General features: G+C 50.7%; 4 protein-coding genes across 8 annotated transcripts; 3 read left to right on the top strand and 1 right to left on the bottom strand.

Annotated features, from left to right (window-relative positions):
* The first annotated feature begins 60 nt into the window (after positions 1-60).
* Positions 61-3,640, top strand: Rrp6 (exosome component Rrp6). The gene is made up of 6 exons (XM_031971254.2): positions 61-673; positions 745-990; positions 1,067-2,575; positions 2,644-3,173; positions 3,270-3,426; positions 3,507-3,640. The coding sequence occupies exons 1-6, from the start codon at positions 545-547 to the stop codon at positions 3,558-3,560; spliced, it is 2,625 nt and encodes an 874-aa protein (XP_031827114.1). The 5' UTR covers positions 61-544; the 3' UTR covers positions 3,561-3,640.
* Positions 3,641-3,916: 276 nt separating this feature from the next.
* On the top strand, positions 3,917-5,905 carry LOC116424628 (phospholipase A1). 2 transcript variants are annotated; one of them, XM_031971260.2, is made up of 6 exons: positions 3,917-4,593; positions 4,703-4,806; positions 4,894-5,192; positions 5,282-5,377; positions 5,437-5,682; positions 5,759-5,905. In XM_031971260.2, exons 1-6 carry the CDS (start codon positions 4,111-4,113, stop codon positions 5,830-5,832), a joined length of 1,302 nt encoding a protein of 433 aa, XP_031827120.2. In that variant the 5' UTR covers positions 3,917-4,110; the 3' UTR covers positions 5,833-5,905. The 2 variants fall into 2 exon arrangements, with proteins under 2 accessions (XP_031827120.2, XP_031827119.2); XM_031971259.2 differs by having other exon boundaries at positions 5,419-5,682.
* A 132-nt stretch (positions 5,906-6,037) lies between these two features.
* On the bottom strand, positions 6,038-22,211 carry Nost (Nostrin). 4 transcript variants are annotated; one of them, XM_031971249.2, is made up of 9 exons: positions 13,342-15,142; positions 12,266-12,805; positions 8,913-9,001; positions 8,747-8,826; positions 8,542-8,666; positions 7,910-8,386; positions 7,471-7,800; positions 7,249-7,401; positions 6,038-7,164 (listed from the first exon to the last, which is right to left on the bottom strand). In XM_031971249.2, the coding sequence occupies exons 1-9, from the start codon at positions 14,200-14,202 to the stop codon at positions 6,712-6,714; spliced, it is 3,108 nt and encodes a 1,035-aa protein (XP_031827109.2). In that variant the 5' UTR covers positions 14,203-15,142; the 3' UTR covers positions 6,038-6,711. The 4 variants fall into 4 exon arrangements, with proteins under 4 accessions (XP_031827109.2, XP_031827112.1, XP_076223928.1 ...); XM_031971252.2 differs by lacking the exons at positions 12,266-12,805; positions 13,342-15,142 and adding an exon at positions 21,718-22,211; XM_076367813.1 differs by lacking the exon at positions 12,266-12,805 and having other exon boundaries at positions 13,927-15,142.
* Positions 22,212-23,073: 862 nt separating this feature from the next.
* On the top strand, positions 23,074-25,140 carry p23 (cytosolic prostaglandin E synthase). Its single transcript, XM_031971261.2, has 3 exons — positions 23,074-23,240; positions 24,155-24,533; positions 24,624-25,140. Exons 1-3 carry the CDS (start codon positions 23,224-23,226, stop codon positions 24,753-24,755), a joined length of 528 nt encoding a protein of 175 aa, XP_031827121.1. The 5' UTR covers positions 23,074-23,223; the 3' UTR covers positions 24,756-25,140.
* Positions 25,141-25,143: the final 3 nt, after the last annotated feature.

Below are 25,143 nucleotides of genomic sequence, written 5' to 3'. Positions count from 1 at the left end.
TCTAGCGACATCTTTCGACCTCACCTTCTACGATGCGCGCAACAACGTCACGGACTTCGGATATCTGCAGACTGTGCACGCGACACGTACTTTTCTCTCTACCGTTCTGAAATACCGACACTCTCGATGCGTCGCGTTCGCATCGATGTTCTTCCGATTCCACGTCGAATATCCCCAGTTACGTGTCCAATTTTTCCCGATCGATCCGATTCCCTTTTCCGACGAAAATCCAACAAACCGCCCCGCGGTCGTCGAAATTTCGCGACTCGACGAGTGACCTATTACCGTTCAACTCTGAAGTTGCTCGCTGAAGTCGCCCGATAGGATCGCTGGACGATCGTTTCCTACGCGGTCGGTTCGCGTTTCTGTATCTCGAACGTGCTCTCGCCATCGGGCGCGGATACGTCGCGTCGCGCATCAGCGTGAAAAGTTAGGTTACGTTCTGCTAGAGGAACGTAGAAGAATAGGATCTCGCGCGATGCGTTCTCCTCGTGACGGCTAATCAATTGTTCTTCGGTGAAAGTGACACTGCGCGCGACCGATCATGGATCCTACGGAAGATTGGAACGGCGATTGTCAGACACCGTTCGACGGTGAATCGCAAGAAACCGTGCTCCACCGAGCAGCTAACCACTGCGTACCTGGTTACTCGAATTTCGACGATTACGTTCAGGTATACACCTGGCCAGAATTTCTATCGCGTCGGGTTCGCCGGACGCGTGGTAATATGCGATTCTATTTCAGGATGCGTTCGACGCTATACGGGCTGGAATCAAAGCTGCCAATGCTTTACCGATAGGCTCAAATTTTCATTACTACTCCTGCTTTACCAGTTTCCTTACCGCCAAAGATCGAAATGTCCAATTATTGGTGACCGCTATGCAGAATACCTTTGGAATGGCTGGTATCAAGGGTAACATTTCGAATCTCGACGCGGAGGAGAAATTCGACCTTTTATTGGAATCCAATGATATATTTTTGGACAGAGCGGTAAGATTTGTCAAGGTAGCGCGCGACCTCGCGTGCCTTTTACCCGGCAACTTTGTTTAATTCTTAATTCTCGCAGAACTCGTTGATGGACGAAGAATCCGGCGTCTCTAAAGCGTCCGAGGTGGAGTTCGTGGTAACGCAGACCAGACAGAAAACGATCAACGGTAGCTGGAACAAGCAACCCTCGCGTCTCCAGCAAGACTCCGAAAACGCGCAATCCGTTCGATTGCTCGCCGGAAGGAACGTTCAGAGACCGCAATTAATGTTCAAGGACAAAATTGATAACACCTCGAAACCTTGGTGTCCCAGAATTAAAGATAAACCAAACTCTTTAAAGCCGTTGGCGATCTACCTGGAAGAAGGCGAGAACGGAGAAGCTTTTAATCATCCGTACGGGTACGAATTGGACTTGTTTACTCCGAAGGCTGGTCAACTACAGAAATCGGAGCCGAAGATGTATAAATCTTTGGAGGAAACACCTTTGATAATGATCGAACGTCCGTCCGATCTGACGATGCTGATAAACGATTTGAAACGGTACAAGGAAATTGCCGTCGACTTGGAGCATCATTCTTATAGAAGTTTCCAAGGGATAACTTGTCTGATGCAAATATCGACGGGAGACACCGATTACATAATCGACACGTTGTCGTTGCGATCCGAATTAGACGAATTGAACGAAATCTTCACGAAGCCGACGATTCTAAAGGTATTTCACGGCGCGGATTTAGATATTCAGTGGCTCCAACGAGATTTGTCTTTGTACGTGGTCAACATGTTTGACACGCATCAAGCCGCGAAGCAACTCAATCTGCCGTATTTGAGTTTAGCCTACTTGTTGAAGCGCTACTGTAATATAGATCCGAATAAGCATTTCCAGCTGGCCGATTGGCGAATAAGACCTTTACCCGAAGAACTTCAAAAATATGCCAGGGAGGACACGCATTATCTGTTGTACATAAAGGATATATTGAGAAACGCTTTGGTGGACCTTGCCAACGGCCAAACGAACATTTTGAAAGCGGTGCACGATAGAAGTACGGACATATGCAGGAAAACTTACGTGAAACCTGTCTGGACGGAAGAAAGTTGCATGAGTTTGTACAGGAAAAGTCAAAAAATGTTCAACAATAAACAGCTGTACGCTTTGCGGGAAATTCACAAGTGGAGGGACACGGTCGCCAGAGAGGAGGACGATAGCACCGCTTACGTTTTACCGAATCACATGCTTTTGAATATAGTGGAAACGTTACCGCGAGAAATGCAAGGAATTCTGGCGTGTTGTAATCCTATACCTCCTTTGGTTCGACAACATCTGTTAAAGTTGCACAAAATCGTATTGAAGGCTAGAGAACAGCCGCTCATCAAGCCGGTTCTCGAGGATCTCAGGCAAAGATTGTCGCAGAGGAATCAGATTACGAACTCGGAAGCTTGGATGCATTCGCCCCATGATATACCGAGCGGCACCGAGGCGAGAGCCGATTTACCGTGTCTGTTGGACAAGAACGCGCCACCGGAAACATCGGTAGGAAATGTAATGGTGAACCACACGGTCACAGTGTTCGACAGTCCTGTCGCGTCCGAGGTAACGAACGAAAACGATAGACGCGATTTATTCGGAGTAAACGACAAACTAATCGCTTCTTATTTCAGGACGAGGAAACGACCAGAGACCAGCAACGACATATTAAAAAGAAATTCGTTTTCATCAGTCCATTCGAACGGTATAAACGCGTGATACCTATGGTCGCGCAGGAAGAAGCGCGAGAAAGAGAGAGGCAACAGCGAGAAGAGGAAAATCGATTGATGGAACAGAAGAAACAAGAAGAGGAGATCGCGGAAAGCAGAAGTAGAGTTTACGAACATTTCAAACAAGTTTCTCAGATTCCGGCCGAGGGGACCGCGACGAAATCTTCGAAGAAGAAACCCCCGGTTCCTCTGTCTCAACATCAGGGGCGGAAGAGGATGCGAGACTCGAATATTAACAAAGAGGACGACATTCGAGGAAAAACCAACGATAACTTGTTAACGCCAGCTCCGTTGTTGCAAACAAAAAGAATCGACAAGTCCAAAGAAGAATCTAAAGACGAGACACCTTTGATAGAGGAGCGGAAGGTGCAAGAACGTTTAGCGGGGATTCAAGACGAAGCGAAAGCAGATGCGGACGCGGTTAAATCTATGCGGTGAGAACAACGCGATGTCGTATTGCAACGTAGAAAACCGTGATCGTTCTTTGACCATTAAATATCATATAAATCTTTTTCTCCGTTTGCCTCCAGTGTCAGAAAGAAAGGGGACAGGCAGCGCACGATGAAAGAGTTGGATAAAAAGGGTTTGATGCCGTCGAAAATGTTTGATTACAAAATGGTAGATTTTAGCGGTTTCCAAGGAGGAAGCGCAAACGCGGCCAATCAAGTCAACTTTGAACAAACAATGGTAAGAGATTGTAGATTATTTATATCGGCGACCAATAATAATACCCGACAAGAAACTGATCCGTTATTCTGTTCCCGCAGAAAAAATCGAAAGAGAAGAAACGGAAGCGAAAGAAGCAAAAATTGAATATATAACCTGCGTTAGATTCGAAGTGTAGGTTTGACGGAAACATTTGTACTGCGCGAATAAAGCAATATAAACAGTTTATATTACACTCGTATGCTGTGTACGAATGATATAGAACGGTAACAAGTATATAAAGATACATCGTATCGTTGCGTATATATTGTATACAAAAATATATCGAGTTGATTGTTAGCAGTCAGGAAGAAACTGTTATTTTTCTTTCAATCGGAATATTATACAATCTACAATTTTAGATTATGCAACGTTGATCTTTCGTCGTTGGTATTCGAATAATTATTACCGGTTCAAGGATCTTTAAACCGTTCTATTCGAGTATGAAACGATCGGAATGAAAACAGCAATGCTCGACGCGCGTTGGAAAAAAGCTGAAAAATTCCATTTGAAATTGCTGATGTAATTCGTGTTGTTATCGGTAGGTCACGGACTCAAGCTGTTTCTCTTTTTTTCATCCGTAGGCAAACGTCTGTCGTTTGATCGAAAGTGTAAAGTTGTTAGCCTGCGTGGTCCGACGATATTTCGGTCTTTGCAATACGAAAAATGAAGTCTGTTGTAACGGTGTTGGCGAAACTGAGCCTCCTTACCGCAACGTGTAATCTGCTAGCCGATGGAAACGCGTATACGAATGCAAACGAAAAGTCGACAGTTGACAGGTCATTGGGTAGCCGTTCGAGCAATTTGTCGGAATTTACTTATACTCTTTCCACGTCTTCCAGTCTTGTCGATTCTCCTGTGGAATCTAAATCGAATCAAGTCGATTGTTTTGGATTGGGTAAAACATTTGCAACTGCTTTAGAGTGGTTTTTTATGAGTAAACCGAACGGGAGCAATCCTCTGAACGTCCAGTTCTTGCTGTCGTCGAGGGATCAGCCGCAACGCGTCCAGGTGATGATCGGAAAGCAATTTGGTCTAGAGTGGACAGATTTTCGAATTGAACGCGAAACGGTCCTGATAGTGCACGGATTTTTATCGCATGGCCAGGAATCGTGGATCACCGATATGGAGAAATCGTTTCTTCAATGGGTAAGAGGAAAAGTGTTTGTCTACCGAGTTTATCGGATTGAAATGTTCAAGGAAACACACAGTGTGTACGCGGTGACCGAAATACATACGAATAAGTGATATTTTGCAGAACGATGTGAACGTTGTAGTTGTAGATTGGAGCAGCGGAGGTAACACTTGGAATTATTACAAAGCCGCGGTTAATACACGCGTGGTGGGATATCAAATTGCAAGGTTTACCAAAAGTCTAATATAGCTTTGTTTTCGATAACTATAGAAACGTGTCTGACCGAAACGTATCCGCGTGATCGTTTGGTGAAGATTTTTAGAGCACATAGAGAACGCGACAACCGTTCGAAGCGACGATCATCGGGGAGGTTTACATTTGGTGGGTCACAGCCTTGGGGCGCATATTTGTGGATTCGCCGCGAAGGAATTAAAAAGCAGAGGCAGCAAATGGACGGTGAAGAGGATAACGGGGCTCGATCCTGCGCAACCTTGCTTCAAGAACGCGGATTCCTCCGTGAAGCTTGACAAGTCTGACGCGCCATTCGTGGATATCATACACACCAACGGCAGACTGCTCTCCGAGATTGGATTGGGTTTACCGGATCCTATAGGTTCGTGTCGCAAGTCTATCCTTATGCGTTCTTATCGCGCCTTTCCTTCGAAACGAAAGACATTTCGCGAGTTATCCCGTTGATATCAGGTCACGTTGACTTTTATCCGAACGGCGGCAAGAGTCAGCCAGGCTGCCTAAAAATGGACAGTTCTCTTTATCGATACCTGCCGATTCCTATCCGAGGTAAGCACGAACGAAGCACGGTATATATTCGTCTCTATAAGGTAAGGAATCGTTTTCAGTGATCGGCAAGTCCATATGCAGCCATGGACGTTCGTACGTCTATCTGACGGAATCTTTGATTGCCGACGTGAAACGGAATTGTACTTTCTGGGCGCATCATTGGGATCTGACGTACCGAAGCTTAACGACGATAACGACGGAACTTTGTACGAAAAGCGTTTGCACGGAAATGGGTATAAACGCGATAAATTACGCCGAACGTGGAACCTTTTTCGTCGCCACGTCCGATTCCGTGCCATTCTGCGGTAAGTCGAATCGCGGAAACTATTGGAATGTTCTTGCCCGCTATCGGTTAAAAAACGTCGTGTATACTTTTTCCAGTGAGCGATAATCGGAAGATCGAGGAAATAATGATTCAAGTGGAGGAGGATAACAAAAACGATCTGTACGACTGATTATAGATAGTTATCGTTAAAAGAACACAGTACGTGTATTATTCGTTTATAAATAAATGCTTTTTACATTGTACGGTCGTTGCATAGGTGCTACGCTTGGACGATAAATTACCGCCGAACGGTATTTACAATGTAGATTCGGTTACTAAAACGGTTTGCGTATTTACACGTGACGGTAATATATCTATAGACGCGTATGCTAACGACACGCTAATTCTATACACGTACGTGATATTACGTCTCGTATGTATGTAAGTGTATTATAGCATAGTGACTCGAACCAACTGTATACTCGAACGTAAAAGTGGCGCTGTATCGTTATCGCGATTCCCTAGGTCCTATTAATACTATAAACGAATGATAAATTAAAAGCCTTACTAAATTACTGAATTACTAAATTACTAAATTACTAAATTACTAGATTACTAGATTAGACTAAATTATTTCATGAATTCACTGTCGCATCGAATACATATGTATGTATAGGTACACTAAATGTATATTAAAGTTATCTTCGGACGGTCCGGCTGTGCGTTCGGCATGGTCGTTGGGCATGCTTCTCGTTGGCACTTTGATTAGATATCTATAAAGACGCGTATTTCCGCAGCGGTCGATTTTTCGGTCGATCGAAGAACCGAGGAATTGAAGGTGACGCGACGGTTCGACGAGGAATAAAAGTAAAGTGAAAAGCGTTATTCTAACCAGTCAAGATCGACGTTCGACGAAACGCGTCGGACTCGACATTGGAGTGTGCTTTGGTAGATTCTCGATCGAGCTGACCTTATTCGTTCGTGAGAGCGTATTTCGTCGAAATCGGAGATTCGAGAATTCGCTGGAAATCCGCTCTCGAAATCGTTTCCGAAAAATCGCGATCCCCGATCAATGAATAACTTGTACGTAAGTGGCTGGAAATATTCCAGTGCGTCCTCTACATTCCCCTATCCACCAGCCGTCCGGTTGCTTCTGATGCACCGTTATCAGATCGCCGGGGCTCAAGCTGAGCTCGTCGTTCAGATTCGCCGAATACTGATATATTGCCCTGCACTGCTCGGTGTCGTTGGGTTTCCCGGTAGTCTCGGCAACGTCCTCTTGATTGTTGTTGTCCTCGGAATTGCTGCTGAACTCGTCGAAGTCGCTAAAGTCGTCTTCGTCGGGTGGATTCTCGGAGTTGCCGTCGCCGGCCGTTCGATCGGCCCAGTCGCGACTCTCGGCTTCGTGATCCTTCGCGAGGCGAACGTCTATCTCGTGTTGCTCGCGTTGGTCGTGTTGGTCGTGCTGGTCGTGCTGGTCGTCTTGAAACTCAAACGATTCGTTCTTTGCCCAAGAAGGAACCTGAAACGCGAAATCGATATCGGATCGAGACGAACAATTGGCCGAATGGTCAGAGATGTACAGCTCGCGGACTCGCGGGTTCACCTTAAGGACGCTTTGCTGCAATCCCTGCTTGTCCCTCGACACTAGAATGTATTCCGCCAAGGGATGCTTGCCCCGCTTGCTGCCTTCGACTTCGGCCAGCGTTCCTCCGACCTTATACCTCGCTGCCTCCAAGTACAACAGCATGGAGCGCATCTGACGAGAACGATCGGAACGGTTAAGAGCGGAAAATCAAAGGAAAATATGAGGGAACCGAATACTCACGTGGTGCAGTTTCTCCGTAACGTTTTGCGTGCTCTCGTCCGCGGCGAACGCGGGCGTCGCGACGAAAGCTCTGTGAAGCGTTTCCAGACCCTCCCTTCCGCGTCTCTCTCGTTCCAAGTCTTGCCTGATCAGATGGAGAACCCTGACCAACGCCTGCTTCCGACGCTCCCTGTTCATCGCGAGAGTAACGTGCTCGGCGTAAAAGTCCGGCAGCAGTTGCTCGGAATTGCACGCGTCGTTGCTCTCGACTCGACGTATCAGATTCTTCAGAGTCTCGATGTCGTGAGATATGTTGCAGTTACGCGCAGACGCCGCCAGGCGGTCGGCGCTCTGGAAAATGCGAAATGCGAAGTGCGAAATGCGAAAGGCGAAACGCGAAAGGCGAAACGCGAAACGCGCGAAGAAACGTCGCGCCGCTGGAAGGTGGACGAAACGTTACCTGCTGTAGCCGAGGAGCGAGCGCTTGCAGGTGCGCCAAGTAAACGTTCGCGAGGTCCTTGAGCGCGCTCGAGCGCTCTTCCTCGAGAAGCTCGAGCTGCTTCACTCCCTTTCTCACCGTGCTTTCGTACTCGAGCCTGGCTCTCTCGGCTCTCACGCTCACCGTGTAAAACTCCGTGTCTGCCCTACGGGACGAGTCCTCGGCCTTTCTCCTCCTCGCCTCGAGCTTGCTCGCTTCTTTCTCCGTCATGTGATGATGATGATGATGGCTCGACTTGTTGTTGTTGCTCTGCTGGCTCTGGCTGATCGATTGCAGCCTCGCGAGGTCCTGCAACCTCTCGTTTTCTCGCGCGCAAGCGAAACTCTGCTTTTTACTTTTCGCGGCGATGTTGCGCCATTCGTGCAACGATTTTCCAGCCTTGTCCACGGAATTCTCGATGGACTTCCTCGAGCGTCCTTGAGCCTCCGCCACTCCTACCTACGAGAAACAGGCGAGAACGCCTCGTTAACGCCTCTTCGTCGAAATTTGCAATTTCGTAGCCTTCGAGGAGAATCTTTCGCGACATCGCTGCCGCGCGCTCCTCTCTCTCTCTCTCTTTCCCGTTTGGTAATCGAAACGGAGCTGGAACTTACACGGATCGGTTTGGCGAGCTGCTCGCCGAGCGTGATGCTCCATACCCTGTGAGCTTCCGCGGCAGCCTCCATTTCCTCGCCGACGCATCTCCATGCCTCGTTGACACCTCCGCTGCTGTTTCCACCTGCGTTGCGAAACCCATTGTAATTAGGAGGCGATTATTCGAAGCGGTTTCGAAGCGGTTTCGAAGCGGTCGCGACGTACCTTGATCTTTCGCGCACGCTTTCGTCAACTTGCTGCTCAGCTTGGAGAGCCCTTTGGCGTAGGTTGCTTCCAACTCCGCTCTGAAACGAAATGCGCGCGCGACTTCTAGATAAACGGCATAGATTCTAGGGAGATTCGGAAAGGCGAGAAGAGAGCGGGGCGTTACCTTTCGTGGAGTATCGCCGCTAGCTCCTTGCAGAAATCACCGCCCTGCTTGACGTACCTTCGGACGTCCTCGAAGCCGCCTTGTCCTCCCTGGAAGCAGAAAGCGGTACGTGTCGATAGTCTCCGATGGTCGCGTTTCATCTTTCTCTTCGTCTAGTTTCGACAAGAAAGTCTCTCGGACAGGCCGTGGCTCGTTCTACGGTTGAATAATCGTGGTACTCGAGGGGAACGCGGAGGATAGCGGTAACCACGCATCGTAGCTCACGGATGCAACGTGTTTCCAGTGTCTCGCGGCTGAATTATCGGGATTTCTTTCGCCTCTTCCTCGAGACGCACCGCCTCTCGAACCGGAGGAAACGCGAAATTTACGACGGATAAGCTTCCGTTTCACCCGCGCATCGATATCTCTCTCCGGTCGGTTCGTTCGATCGAGCCGGCTCGAACGAACTTGGCGGATTTACGAGGACGGATTAGTCGATTTACGGCGTGTTCTTGACCGAGCCGAGGCGAGGAAAATCAAACGTTTTTCGAAGCCCCCGACCGTCGAGCTCGCCCGTGACCGGAGAAAGGAACGATAAGCGATCCAACCTTACTTTCCCGCGTAAAATATTCGATTCTACGGGCATATGGTCGGCAATGAAATTCATTCGTCGGCAGTAATTTGCGTTACCTTCCCCGAACGGAGAGACCAGCCGCCGACCGAATCGACCGTCTACCGAAACCGAGTCGAGACGATATCCACCGTTTCTCACGATGACGCGGTCGTTTCGACCGGTGGAAGCGTTTCCTCGAGCGTGATGCTGCCGTTTCTTTCGTTCGACTCGAAAGTTGCGAGAAAATGCGATCAATTCCGAGCCGAGTTGCTCGCGCGCCGGAACGTTCGAACCGTGCAACTCGAAAGTGAAGAAAACCGGAGAACGAACAACGACCGATAACCTCGATAAGAGGAACGAAGGTTTCTCGCTTCTTGGACGAGTAGTCGAGATCGGTAGAAACCTAAAGTTAGCTAAGAATAAGTTCCAACCGAGTTGGCTGGCACTGAAACGACGCTCGAGAGACGATAGAAAGTACCTTTAGAAACTGTTCGAGTCCAGAGTGGAACACCATAAGCAAATTTCTTTCGATTCGTTTGGCTCGGTGCTAATTAAAGGTTATACCATCGAGTGACCGGTGGGCATCGCTACTTTAAACATTCATTGTAAATACGCGTTGCGCGCTACGCGAAAATGGAAACCGGTCTTCTTGGTAAAGAAACCGGTCAGCTGTGGCCGAAAAATCGTGTGTTTTTACTTTTCGCGATCTGGATTTTCCTGCGCGTTACGCCAAAATGTCATTTACGGTTGTCGGTGTGTTACGCGCGAACCAACCTTTCGGCCGACGTTCGTAAAATTCCAATTCGACCGGTTTCCGATAGGCGAAACCGATCGCTCGCTTCTGGGTTTCGCGTCCGAACGAATAATCCTCGAGAACGCGAAAACGAGTTGTTTCGAATTTCCATCGAGAAGAAAGAATTTTCGTCGCGACGTCGATCGGCGCGTATCGCGATTAAGCGCGGCCAGATAAACGATACGGACACGCGCGCGCACCTCGAAGGAAAAAATCTTGTTTACGACGCTGGCGATTACGAAAGCGGATAAAAGAGATTGTAGTTCGCGACGGAAATAATCTGCGTTTCCGAAGATGCCCGACTTTCACGGTCCCCGGCTCGTTCGAACTTGGAACGTTGATCGGCTGGTACCGATTCGCCTTCGACGAAACTGGATTCACGGGAATGAATCGTATCGACCGCTTAACGTCCGCGTCCGTGACATTTACAGGCACGACCAATTGCCACAAGACCGCGTCGAACTTTATTCGTTTATTTGAATTTCAGAGTCCGAACGGTCGACAGGAAGCTGGTGTATATAATATTCGACACCGAGAGGACTGGCGCGTTAAAATAGCGAGAATGTCGAAAGCATCCCGAGCTAAAGGTTAATCGTCGCGTCGCGTCGCGTCGCGTCGCACCTTGTCGCAGCTCGTATTACGGTATAATAGACCGGTAAATGGCGCGCAACAGGTGGTGCCCGTTCTCGCGAAACTCGCCGCGACGCGTTTCGATGCGAGTTATTCGGAAGTTCGGAACCGCGCGAAATTCGAGAAACGCGACGATTCGGATGCGACGAAAGTAGACGGACTCGGAAACCGGCGTCGGGATAGAACGGCCGGCTCTTCCTTTCCCTTTTACCTTCCTCGACGCTCGCACGACTCGCACGACTCGCACGACTCGCACGACTTCCCCGACTTCCTCGAGTCGGGTTCACGCGACGCGGTGAAATCGCGGAGGTCGAGGATACTATCACCGGAGGGGTAACGTTCCGAGTTGCCACCGCTTTCGTTTCTACGGTCAATTCTGTCCGCGTCCTTAGCGATTTCTACGATTATCCCGTACCTTTCGACGGCTGGTCTAGTCGTCCACTCGTCGGAGAAAACGAACGCGCCGGCGACGGCGACGGCGACGGCGACGTAGCCTGAATCCGCGCGGCTCGTTCGCGGATCGCCGCGCTTTCTACGGAGCCGCGAAAACTGTACGCGCTTTCGATATAATAATAACGATTTATCCCTCGGATACGCGATCGTGGTCTACTCTTGCTCCGCGAATAGCGGTTTCCTACGAGTCGCGTGCAGCCCGCGTGCAGTCGCCGAGCAAGAAATCGGTAGGTTACCGCGTCACGTACGCGAGATCACCGCGATCGCCAGCCGAGAGCAAAGTGCAAAGCTACACTCCGCGACAAAACTACGAGACACCCTGGAAAAACGTTAACCCGACACTCGGCCGGAGAAGAGGTTCCAAGGCAAACGACGACGATCCACCGGCGAGAGAAACGAACACCTCCGCGCAGAGTACGAAACGATACGTACCATTTTCTGGGGTATCTTGGAGTTTTGTCGGCGAGTGTAGGTGTCTCGCGAACGCCGAGAAGACGCATCGGTTCGCGAGTCGAGCGCACGCGAAACAAAGTCGGTTATTTTCTCCGCCCAACTTTCCCACACTTTCCATGGTTCGATCGTGTTGCCTCAGCCAGTATTTACGTTTACCGTCCGCGCGTAGTCCCCTGTGCCCGAGCGGCGCACACGTGTCCAGATATCCTTATACGCGCGGCGAGCGTGGAAAAAGACCGCCAAGGGCTGTTCGCGACCTTAGCGATGTATCTCGCGTCGCGATCGTATCGAGTCAAGTCGAGTCGGACCGGAGAGACCTTTGCGCGATTTCCTACTCGCGGCGGAGCTCCGAACGAGAGGAATTAAGAGCGAAACGATAATAGAACGACGACGACGACGACGACGACGACGACGACGAGCACGACGATATACCTCTTCGGTCTCGTGAACGTGAAGCAGATGAGTGGAGGCCATTAACCCCCTGATTGACCCCAGCATTCTCCTCTTAATCGGGCCAACTTTTCGAGCGCGATCCCTGGTCTCGTCCGCCTCGTCGTTCTCCGTGTCGGAGCAGAACCTGTACGCGGCGAGGGAGACCGGCGCGAGCGTCTCGTCGTCGTCGAGCGGATCGTCCGAGCCGACCGCCGGTTTTCTCTGTCTCCTCGGTCTCCTCGGTCTCCAGGATTTCCTCGGTTTTCTCGCGTCGGATCCGGTCTCCGGGTCGGGAGTCGCGGCCTCCTCGGCCACGGAGGCCAGGCCGAACTCCTCGACCCTGGTGATCGAGCCGGTTTCCCTGGTGGTCGCGCTGGTCAGGTCGTAGGACGCTCGCTCCCCGGCCTCCGTCGTCGCCGCGAGCGCACCGACGGCCTGCAATCTCGCGTGCTTGTTCACCACCTCGTTGATCCTCGTGGTCTCGTCGCGCAGCCAACTCTTCATTTTGCTCCACGCTTTCCCCAACCGATGTCTCTGCAACTGGACGCGCGACGTGTACGAGAGCAGGACGACGCCGCGCAGCGCTTCGTTCGCCCGGAGACGTGGCCAAAATAGAAAAAGCGAAAGTTTCTAATCCACGGAATAATGAAGGTGCGATATAGTCGGAATTTAAGGTGCTACTTTGGAATTTAGTGCCGCGAACACTCTAAACGATCGTTTGGAATCGTACTTTCGAACAATTTTCGACATAGATGCCGCTCAGGGATTCTTCTTCGACGAGTCTTATTTTATTCCGGTGGACGTACGACTTTGATCAACGACAACTCCCTGATCATCGAGAAACGAGGTCGCGCGTCTGTACGACGTTATTCGCTTAACGTTGTACTCTAAATCGGCTCGCGAAGCTCCTATCTTTTAGGGTGAAACAGCCCGCGCAACTGGTATTCTTCCAACGGCTAACGCGTTGACGTTTCGCTAACAAAGATGTAGATTTTGGCCAGGTTTTCGGGCGAACGCGGCACAGCGCGAGACCGATTCTTTCCTTCCGAACGTCGGCCAACTTCGAGATCGGCTACCTTGGAACGTTCGAGTCGGCGAGACGCGGTGGAAAGAACGTCGTTGGAACATTCGGGATCCGAGTAAGAGCCGGACATCGAGGCGATTCCGGCGTCGTATTCCTCGTATTCGGCGGATTCGTCGTTGTCCGTCGCTACCCCGTAGCTCTTTCGTCCGGATTTCAAGGATCCGCGCGACAGTTTCGCGGGATCGTTCCGATCCTCGGATTTCTCCGACGCGACCGATCGATCGACGGCGTCGTCGAGAGCCGTCGGCCCTTTCGCCGATCCTCCGTCGAATTCCGTTTCCATCGTGGCACGAATTTCATTAGTGTCGCGCGTCGCCTCTGTCTCGCCTCGACTTTCTACGACTTTCACGATTTCGGTTTCGGTCTCGGTTTCGGTTTCGATTTCGACCTCGGTTTCGTCGCGAACGTGCGAATTCCTCGGCAAGTCGTAGAACGACGAGTCCGTCTCCGCGTCGGAGCGTTTCGTTCCGAGTTTCTCGTTGGCGTGCAAGAAGCTGAAGCTGATGGTCGGCAGCCCGTCCTCGTCGGTCTTCACGGAGGCGACCGCGGTTAATTCGACGGTATTCCTGTGCCGTACCTCCCACTGCTCGCTGGCCCGCGAGGCGTCATCGTCCCGATCTCTCGAGGGACCGGTCGAAATCTCCTGTCCGTCGGCCGTAGCGGGCAACGCGGTCCCTTGGTCGATCCGTTCACGGTTCTCGACGTCGGCTTCGTCGGAGAACTCGCGACAGTGCACTATCACCGGCGCCGGGGCATCGTACCAGACCGTCGTCGAATTGTCGCTGCTGGCGTACGACGGCGACAGTTTCCTCACCGATTTCAAAGAAGCCCACGCGTGCCTCACTTCCTCCATCGTTCCGTTTTCCCGATTTCCCGTTGTTCCGTTTTTCCGCTCACCGCATCGCACCGGCGAACATTCGCGGCACGCGTGCCGCGTTCCGCTCGGAATCTGCCGCGAGAGGTGGGACGTGCCCGCAGCGCGTTCAGAAGCGAGCGTTGATCGGGCTACGGACGAGTGAATCGATCAGAGTCCGAGCACTATTCGCGAAACGGAGGAACGAACGGCTTCGAAATAGTCTCTAGACTCTCGGTCCCGCGATGCACCTGTGGCTGTCGGTGAACGTTTGCGCGCTGCTCTCGCGATTTATCGGGTTTCCACGTTCGGCTGGTCACGGTCCGCGTTGGGCCAGCTGTTCGTGCGCCGTCCGTGCGCCGTCGCAACGACGTCGGCGACTCGTCCGCCGACTAGATCCACGCCCACGCCGATCCACCGTCTCTCGCGAGCTTCCAACGAGCTTCCAACGAGGTTCTCGCGCGGCGTTCGACGACTCGACGGACTCGCTGCTCGTCCCGACGTTCGCGTGCGACGGAAAGGCGATCCGGAACGAACGGACGATCGGACGATCGATCGAACGTACGCGGACTAACCGTGGAAACGGCCCGTCGTTGCGTCGATCGCAGCGCGTCGCGAACCGCGAACGAAACCGCGTTACCGTTTCAAGGTTGATCGCCGGAGCGGCTCGCGCAAAGATCGACAAAAGCGTGACTCGCGAACCGGATGAAAAACGGCCGAGCGACGCTCCGCGAACCGTGATGCTCCCGGCGACGTTTCAGCCGCGACTGGATTCGCGCTGGAAGCCGTATTATACAACACCGTCAAACAATTATATCCGTATTATGTTGCGTACACACGTGTTGCACAACCGAGCAAACGGTGCACCGTACGCGTCCCGCAGCTCGGAGTCGACAAAAATAAGCCGCGACTGGTTCGCGTGAAAATTTCATCGCGTTATCGGTACCGTTTCGACGATAGACCATAAATCTTTCCCGCGAAACGGTTAAGCGCCGCTTAATTCCTCGCTTTCGTCTTCGCAGGAGTTTCGTATCTCGAATTCTCTCGACGCGACAGCGCCTCCGGTCGATCCATCCTCGTCCACTGGCGGAATAAAAGATGGACCAAACGACTCTCCATCGTCCTCCTCTGCCGAATATTTCTTGGACGCTCGTCGTTGTTCCCTAGCGTGCGAATCCGACTCCGCGGTTTAAAGTCTTTCTTTCTTTCTCGAAGGAAACGTTCGACCGTGAAGCGGAGGAAGGTCTTGGTTAGGTGGGTCCAGCAGCCGCTTCGTCGAGAACACGTGGACAATTTGTAATGATCCTCGAATCGGAACGACGAGTAACGTCGAGCACACACCTCCGAAAGAGTACTGTTGCGCGCTCACTGTTGCGCGCGCGCCAGAGAGAGAGAGAGAGAGAGAGAGAGGACTGCGATTTTCGCGGATCGGAAACGTAATGCGCGTTTAAAACGCAACGTCCCGTAACGACTACGCTACGACCGCGAGTGCGAGTGCGAACAGGAACGCGCGAGCGAACACGAATGCGACCAGAAACGGATAGTTTGAGCGACAAACGCGTTTCTAGGCGGGAGGCTGTTCGTTTTGTTTCCGAATTATATTTAGCTTGGTCGAGCGAACGGCACTCGCGTTACCGAGTAAGACGGTGTACACCACGTGCGGCTCCTCCGGTGACTGCAACGTCGTTAGAGACTCGCGCGTAACTGTGCCACACCGCACACCGCCGCGGAGACTGTTTCTGAAACTCGAGTTTGCTCGAGCGCGCAACTTCTCGCGACCGGTTAAGCCCGGTCGATCGCGAGAGAGGCTCGCTCGTCCCACCGAAATTATCGAGTCCCGAAGGGACCGTCGATCAACGGTCAACTTCCGGGTGAACTATCGGTAAGTCGCCTCAACGAATATACGAGCGAACCGGAGCGTCGGCGCGCAGGGTTTCGGAGATCGCAAAAACGAAGCCGAAACGATCGAGTTTCGCTCGATTTTGAGTCGCGCCGATCCACTTTCACGAATAATCGCATCGTCTAACCAGTCGGCCCGTACCGAGAGAACGGTACGAGAGCTTTCAAAAGTACGCTTTCTCGGCCGCGCCGATTTCATCGAAGATGCCACGGAGAATCGAGCGGTTTTCGGGAATCGCATCAGGAATTTCGGTATCTTTGAATTTGTCGTCTGGGTAATATAAAATACGACCGTTCAGCGATAACGAGCATCTCGTCTGCGGGCTACTTATCGCGTTTACCTTTGCGAAAGCTGTTGCGAATTCTCAGCCGCGCGTACAGTCCCCTATTTCTTTACGTAACTACCGGCGATACCGATAAAACCGAACTATTCCAGGCGAGTATCGAATCGCTGGGAAGGAAAGTGCCGCGTGTGCGCGCTCTACGAGTTCCGCGAGTCCTACGCGTTCGATGCATTTCGTTCGTCCGACACGCGTCACCGGTGATGCAACGTTCGGGCAGTTTAAAAGTCTGCGCGCGGTGCTCGCGATCGAAAAGAAGGATTCTAATCTGTAAAGGTACGTTTGACGGATCGCTTCCGTCTCGGTAGGTTTCCCAAAGGCGACGCGACGACGAACCAGACGCGCGGAGAGGCAGAGCGGTCGAAGAGCCGCGAAGCCTTTCCACCGGTAGTCGAGTCGAGGTGAATGAAATGCGTAACACCGCTCGTCGCTGCGAACAGAGAGGGAGAGAGGACGAGGTAAATAGAAACGGGCAGAAAGAAAGAGGTGGAAAGAGCTGGCAAGAGGAAGAAAGAGAGAGAGAGAGAGAGAGAGAGAGGGGGAGTCGTGCCGGCGGAAGTACGGTGCACGCTTATCCGGTATCGAACCTTGCCTCCAGCCATGGACGGCCTGTTACCTCGTTGACCCACTACCCGTTATAGAAAATACGGCTGTCTCCGTTTTTATCGCGCGCGCTCCAACCCGTCGACGCCGAGATTACGTCTCCTCGATCGATTCCAGCTTAACGCGCGATCTCGATCTCGCGAGTATCGATTCGCGCGAGTAAGGCAGTGAGCCCGTGGTCGCACCACCGTTCGGACGACTCGCGCGAATTTCGATCTTTCACGGGGGATATCGAGACCGCGGTTGAATCGGTGCTGCTCGATCCTTTGGCCGACAACTTTCATGGAAGAGCTGTTCGCGGAACGACACGGACGGTACGAAAGGTACGTAAGTCGAACGATCCGTAAAAGAGAATCGCCAACGGCGGAGCGAACGGCGGAGCAAACGGTCAGAGAAAGAAGAAGAGGTGTACCGGTAATGGGTATTACCGAGGAATTCCAAGTTACGCGATTCTCCGATCCGGAACGTTTCTTTCGGCGAGGCCACTGAATCCGACGAGATACCACCGAACGACGGCCTTTCGTTATCGCCGTTCTTTTCGCCGGTGCGTGAATCGCTTCGAGCTACGAGTACTCTTGTCGGGTAGGATACTTACGGTCGGAGGAGCGGTATTCCGAAAGGCTTTCGAACATTTCGAACTCTTCGAACATATCGAACGTTTCGAACGGACGCGGAGGAAAAACCAGTGACATTTCGGACGCATCGTGCTCCCGCTGTCCAGTTGTTATTCGAGCGCATACCAGTCTTGCGTAACTTTAATATCGAAATCGCGTCGCACTTTCGGATTCGCGACTCGACACACTCGACGGTGCTTCTCGAAGCTCTCGGAGCGTGAACCGTTCGACTGAACGCGAAACTGTTCCGGTGTCGCGATAGACGGAAACGGGAGAACCGAAAACCGAGAACGTGGTTCAAAGTTCGCGTGAAATCTTCGACTGATGATATACGCGCGATGTACACTCATTTCAGTGGTGTTCTTTTCTTATCGGATGATCCGTTACGTTATCCGACGCGCGACGCTCTCTTCGGGCGAAAATTGCGAAACATCCTAGTCATTGTACGCCGATCGGAAATACCAATCTCGTTGACGAATCTGTGACGCGTCGCGGTAAAAAGAACGAGTGCTTGGTCGAAAAGATCGAGAACCGTAGAGACGTAGGCGGTGAGTCTCGATAAGATGAGTTATCGGTAACCGGTTTCCCCTAAATCGACGTCGCCGTACGCGTCGCTGTATTTGTCGGACTCGCCGAGCTCCGAATCGAACGGCGAAACAAACCGAAACAAACCGAAACAAACCGAAACAAAACACGCCTGAACATTGGAGAAAAGATGTTCGAACGGTAATTCCTTTAACAGCGTCGATTTTGACTTAACCGTTACGGCTGCACTTACTTTCTCTTCGAGAGGTTGCGCGGCAGCCGAACAAACGGCGAAGAAATGCCGAAGAAACGCGCTAAACTAATGCAACGCCGCTCGTAAACGCGCCCACTCGTTAGAACGACGCACGATCCGGCGAGTGGCTGTTGTTCCAGCTGGACGACACCCGGAAAGTTCATCTCCGAACGAACAAAAAGAAACTGCCGCATCGTGTCTCGCGATTAGCAAATGTTACTATTCCCACGCGTTCGCAGCTGAAATTCCATTTCCGAAGGAGCACCGATCGATCGTTGGCTAAACGAGGACATCCTCTTCTCCCAGAGCGGAAGTTTATCGATGCGCGAGAATCGAAAAACCTTTCGAGGATTTCTCTTCGCGTTTTCCTTTCTCGGTTGGTGCGATTCGCGTTGCTGAACCACCGGTGAACCGTTGATCGACCATTGGTCAACCGGGCACGGAACCGGGGAAGACCGATCGTTCCGTTTAATGATAGGCTGCAGAGACCGCGCGTACGTTACCGGTTACGCGCGATATTTTACTACGGGTGTGTCGCGGAATTCCTTCGCGAAACAGTCTTCGCGCGTTTCTTCGAGCATTAACGTCGTTGGCGAGCAACGGATCGACGACTCCCGATATTTTCCCAACAAACGAACATTCTTCATCTACGATCCACGAGGGTATCTCGCCGGCGTATCTGTATCTTCTAAACTCCGAAGAGTTTACTTCGATTCTAATTGGTTCGCTCTCTCGGGGCATAGGTTTCTTCGACATCTTTGAGGCGTTTCGCGCGACTCACGTTAGGCAGGTACCTTCGGAACCGTAGGTACGCGTATAATCAACGGCGATACGCGTATCGCGTACGAATCGATACGAGTTCGTCGCGTAACAGGGTCTGGTAACGATACGGCGACGAGAGTGAACCGGAAACGACTCGTCAACCGGAACGAGACTCTTTCGCGACGCGCTCCAACTACGAACGGCGTAACGCGACACGAGTCGCCGCGCCGACTTCCACTCGCGTTTACTTGGAACGATTTCGTCCCGACACCGTTTCCTTACGGTTTCCTTATCTTTCCTTCGTCGGACTCGTCGACCTCGAAGAGTTTCGGTGCGCGTAACTCTCGCGGTGGACGTAACCCGAATACGTCAAAGTCGAAACGAAAGGGAAAAGCGCGCGCAGGCTGCGCCACGCGTCCACGGTAATCGCGCCGGATACGATCCCGCAGGACCAAGTGAGGGGTTTAGAGCGCCAAATCTTTTGCTCGCTATTCGCCGGTGTTGCGCGAATCGGCCGGTTGGCCGGCATAATAAGATGCGTGTTCGTGACGTAACACTTTCACCCCCGAGGGTTCCTCTGCCGACCGACCGGTGGGTCGAAACGAAACGAAACGAAACGAAACGAACTCCGATGACAATGAGCCTTCTCGAATGCTCTCTGTAAATATTCTGCGGAATATCGCATGGAACGGCGGCGTTTGCACGTGTTGCGAAGCGTAATATACAAACGCGTTACACCCAACAACCTGTCGCCGCTCTCCGCTCCTCGAATCCTCCACTCCTCCAGCCTTCCTTCTCGATCGCGTCGATCCTCCGTTCGTTTTCCTTTATCTCTTCCCCATTGGCCATTCCCCTTTCCCCATTCTCTTCTTCTCACTCCGACTCCATCGATAATTACGTAACGGAATAGAAAAGTTTATACCGTGATCTCGAGACGATGCAAGAACGGAGCCGAGTACCGTTCGGCTTTTCGCGTCCACCTTTTCCCAGTATTGTTATCTCTATCGGCGAAGATTACTCGAATCCAGGCTATCGTTCCCTTCCCGGCGCGTTCCTGCTCGTTCGTACCCGCTCGTATCTCGATCCCAGGAAATGCCGCCGCCGCTCGTTAGGAATGTTACCGCGGACCGACGAGATTCGAGTAACCGAACCATGGACACGGGCATCGTCGCGGCGATTTCTCCCTGCTTCGAAAGAACGAGGCACGGACGCACGCGGTGGTCGCGGTGACGAATCGATCGCGCAACGATCACCCATCCGGCGCGATAACGCGACGGTAAATGGATTTTTCATTTTTCAGTTGGCGCGTATCGGCGCTCGAGATAAGAACCGTTCGGATCGAGAACAGAATAACTCGGCGACGCGACTTCGCGTTGGCTCGGTAAATAAACCTCAATGCCGTTCGCCGATCTCGTTCGTCGCGTCGAACCAACCGCGTTTCTCGCGACCTCGAGGCGCTCTTCGAAGGTGGAACGAACCGATGTAATTTCCCACCGCGAAATCGCGTTCGCACGATCGAAAACGCGGCTGCGTGCCGCGCGCCGCGTTTCCGTGCAAATGCCACGAGAAAATCCGGGAAAAAAAGAGAAACCGAGTGATCCGCTCGGACTCTCGGATTTATTTTCCTTCGCGAGTCGGAGATGATATCTATCGGCACGCTCGGATGATTTCAGAATGGAAACAACCTGTTCGCGGGGAATCGCGCCTTCTTCGGATAGAGAGGAGTACGTACAGAGAGAGAGAGAGAGAGAGAGACAATGGCATTGCGGATCCGACAACCTAAAACAACCGAACCGATCCGAGACGATGAAAAGGTAGCAAGGAAAACCTTGTAACGAATCTCATCTCCTTTTCTACTCCGCCGTAACGCTCGCGCGATGATCGGTTTTCATCGGACACGCGAAACGCAGTCATTGTCCATCTATAACTACGCAGTCATTCCGGGATAATTGTCGAACAACAAGGTGGAGCGAAGCGAGGTAAGCCGACGACGCGTCATCGACGCATCATCCATCGTGCACGCCTCGCGCTTGTTATCTTTTTCTATCGCGATTTATTCGACCTAGATCCGGCCATTTCACGATCGCAGAAACGAGCCAACGAACCGAATAACGTTGCAGTTCGGTGTATCGCTCGACGATCGGAAAAATCGAAGACCGGTCCCACGTTTCGCGTTGTTCGACGACTCCGCGTCGAGAACGGTAGATCGTAAATACGTATTCGCTTCGACATTTCGGAGTGCTCGGAGTCCAAAGTCGGCGACGCGCGATCGAGAAAGCCTACGAAATCCCTCAAAATATTTAGATGCGTGCACGTGCGCGCGTTACTCGTTAATTGGCCGCTGGTCAAATTTCTCGGAAAAATGAGAGAAAAGAGCGCACGGGGAGGATTTGCCGCGCGACGCGCCGAAAGCACCGCGAAAGCATCGATCGATCTCGATCGGAGAGCGCGGAGAGCGCGAGCAAGGGAAGGAAAAGCACGGATTCGAAAGCCGAGGACCGTTTCTGTTTCTACTCACCGCGTACTTATCCTTGTAAAAGAGCGAACTGGACGACATGGCGTTAATCCGACGCGACGAGTTGCACAGGACGCGTAAACTCACAGCTCGATCGGCGATCGTCGATCGCCGTTATTTTGGCCACGGCTCCTCGCGATATCCATCGAGCGCGTTTACCGCGAACGCGCGCACGCACGCACATACGTCGCGATCCTGTCGCGATTTTGCCCGACAGCTCGTCGCTCGAGACGAACGCGAAACCGACGCGCGGAACGGAATCTCGGCGGAGCAGCGAACTTTCAAAATTTCCGGTCTTCACGGCAAACCGGAAGAGCCTGCGGATATCTCGCGTCGAAAGAGCCGAGCGCACCACTGACAGACGTTGCGGGACGGAACGTTGGGACGCGATGGAACCGGACTGCACCTGGCTCGAACGGCTAGGGATCTGACGTGACGGGACGGGATGGGACGAATCGAACCTGCGAAAGAAAGAGACTGATGCACCGTGTGTATGTCCTGTTAGTTTACGACCAGGGTTACGACAACAGAGACAGACTTCCCCTCCGTCTCTCTCCGTCTCTCTCTCTCTCCTTCTTTCTTTCCTTCTTTCCTTCTTTCCTTCTTTCCTTCTTTCTTCCCTTCCCTTCCCTTTCCCCTTCCAATTCGCGTTCCCCTACCCCCTTGGCCGTCCATTTCCCCTCCCGAGTTGGCTTATCCCCGTTTGCCGTGCTGACCTACAATCTAACGCGGAGGCTCTCTCTTTTCGCCCTCTTTTTTCCCCCTCTCTTTCGCCCTCTTGCCCCTTTCGCCGATCCGGGGAACACAATGATTTCATCGAATGACTTCTTCGTCGATCCTATCCGAATTGTCGTGTACGCGTTACCCTCCAAAGGTAATGGTAAAAACGACACGCGCCGAAAAGGGTTTCATTCGCGAGAAATGTGAAAATCACTGTACAAAAGATTCTCGAAACCGCGCGACAAAGTTATACGGATGAAAGAGAGAGATCGCGGAAGCACCGTGATTCCGTTTGTTTTATCCTGTACAAGTATGCGTGCGAGTGTGCAGGTACGTCGCACTCCGTTACGACTATGCAGAGTTCCGCGAACGATGTTTTCGGAAAACACTTTGATCGGCGATCGCTATAAATTTAAACGAATCGGCCAACCGCGATCGTTGTTGGAAAAAGAAAGGGTATTTCAAACTAATCTCGGACGTTGAAACGATCCATGCACGGACACTGGTACACTTGGGTGTTAAAGCATTCGCGGCGATCGTACCGCAAAGTCCAAACACGCTCGAAAGTTGAAAGGTTGTCGAATATTCGTCGAGTCCGAAGGGCGCGTAAATTGAACGTTTAAATGTTCGATTCCGGAAACGGGACGAGTCGATAGCAATGAAAACAACCAATCGCCATCTTGTTTGGTCGACAATTGAATCTCGAAACACTATCGAATCAGAGGTCTACGGCGCGATACGTGAGTGCTCTGTGTTTGTGTGCTTCTCGCGGAACGAAGCTCTCGAAATATGACTCAAGAAGGCCAGTAAGTATATCGAAATATACAGAAGAATTACTCCGGGTTTATTCCTCGACTCCTAAATTTCATCCCTTCTCTGTTACAACGAACAAACCAGTAGATATTTACTGAAATTGCTGAAATGCCGCCCCGTGGCTCGAAACACCGCCATGTTGTGAAACGACTTTATTGATTCTCGAAATTTCTAGAAAAGAATCCTAACAAATTTCCTTGGATTTTGCTCTCTCGGCAATTTAGCACGTTTCCCCGGTTTATCTTCGACGTATAATTCATAATCGACAGTAAACATCCTCCCATGTTCTACCCTTTCCAGTATATCGCTCTCGATCAAACTGGCTTCCATAAACTTTTAATAGCTTGTATTTCTAAGCAACTATTTACCGATATTTCCGACAAAAAGAATGCCTTTCGATTTCATGTTATTTCTCGAGGTGCATTCGTCGAGGCTCGATTACTCTTACTTTCTTCCATTGTCAACCACCAATGGTGTGTACTTTTATCTGTAATGACTAGTGGTTTTGCTCGGAAACCATAGAACTTTATTTCTAACCTTTACAAGCACACACTTTACCTTTACCGCGTTATCCTCTGTAGAATCTGTGTCTGCTCGTTCGATCGTTTATCCTAGAGAATTCCGTTTCGTTTACCAAGTCGACTAAAACAATCGTTCGAGGCTATTCACCGATATTTGCACCTTAAAGAAAACTCTAATACCCGATATCTCGTCACGTGTTACAACGAGAATATCTATCGTCTGTAAAAATATCTAGCCGATGCAAATAATATATGAAATTTCACAGGAACTCCTTTCAACCTTACGCCAATTATACTCGGATTCCTCCAAATTAACCTTTTAATCGTCGATTTCACAAGAAAATTATTACCCATCGATTACTTTAGCGTTTCTGTTTCTTCCTCAGATTGCCTCCTCCACCTGTTATGTGGGCTCAGAGAAGAGATATTTTATATGTAACCATCTGCTTAGAAGACTGTAAAGATCCAGTTATTGAAATTGAACCAGAAATGATATATTTTAAGGGAGTCGGCGGAACGGAAAAGAAAATGCATGAACTTACAATTAATCTCTATAATGAAATTCTTCCAAACAAAACAGTTAAAAACTTGAGAGGAAGGACTTTCGAGTTAGTTCTTACTAAAAAAGAAGAAGGCCCGTATTGGCCAAGATTAACAAAGGAAAAGACAAAAGCTCATTGGTTAAAGAGCGACTTCAATAAATGGAAGGATGAAGATGATAGCGACGACGAGAGTGGCATGGGAGGAAGTAACAACTTGGAAGAAGTATGAAAATTTTTAGTTTTATTCCAGTTAACCGTACAAAATAGAAATATTCCTTGTAATTTATATTTCGCTCTCCGTTAATGCTTGCAGATGATGAGACAAATGGGTGGCTTGGGTGGCTCGGGAGGCAGTAAGCCGTACTTTGATGATAATTCTGAGGATATAGGAGAAGAAGGCGAAGGAATTGATAGCGACGATGAAGATTTACCTGATCTGATCTGATCGAGTGAACAAATTTTAATGCCACTTTAAACTAATCTTCATTCAAAAAACGTTAAAAATAAAAAAAGGGCGACCTAAGAATAGTGCACCACCAGGCGATATTTCAGTAGGCCATGCTATTTGTATTTTCAATTGCAAATAAGTTTTGCAAACTTGCTGACGGCCCGTGATGCAGTAGCAAAGAAATCGATAAGGTGTGCAAGGAACTGTAAACAGGAAAAGAATACAGTGGTCAAAGGAATGAACAGTAATATACTTTTTAAAAATTCTCCAATCTTTTAGTCTGTAGTTCATGTACTAAGTTATAATGGACAAGCTTTTTTTTTAATAACGATTACTTGTGTAAAAGATGAAGGAGATGAAATAATGAAAATGATTTAAATTATTT

This window comes from Nomia melanderi, chromosome 5 (genome assembly GCF_051020985.1).
Source record: "Nomia melanderi isolate GNS246 chromosome 5, iyNomMela1, whole genome shotgun sequence".
NCBI lineage: Eukaryota > Metazoa > Arthropoda > Insecta > Hymenoptera > Halictidae > Nomia > Nomia melanderi.
The sequence above is the reverse complement of the archived record's forward strand: the minus strand, read 5'-3'. Positions and strand labels throughout refer to the sequence as shown.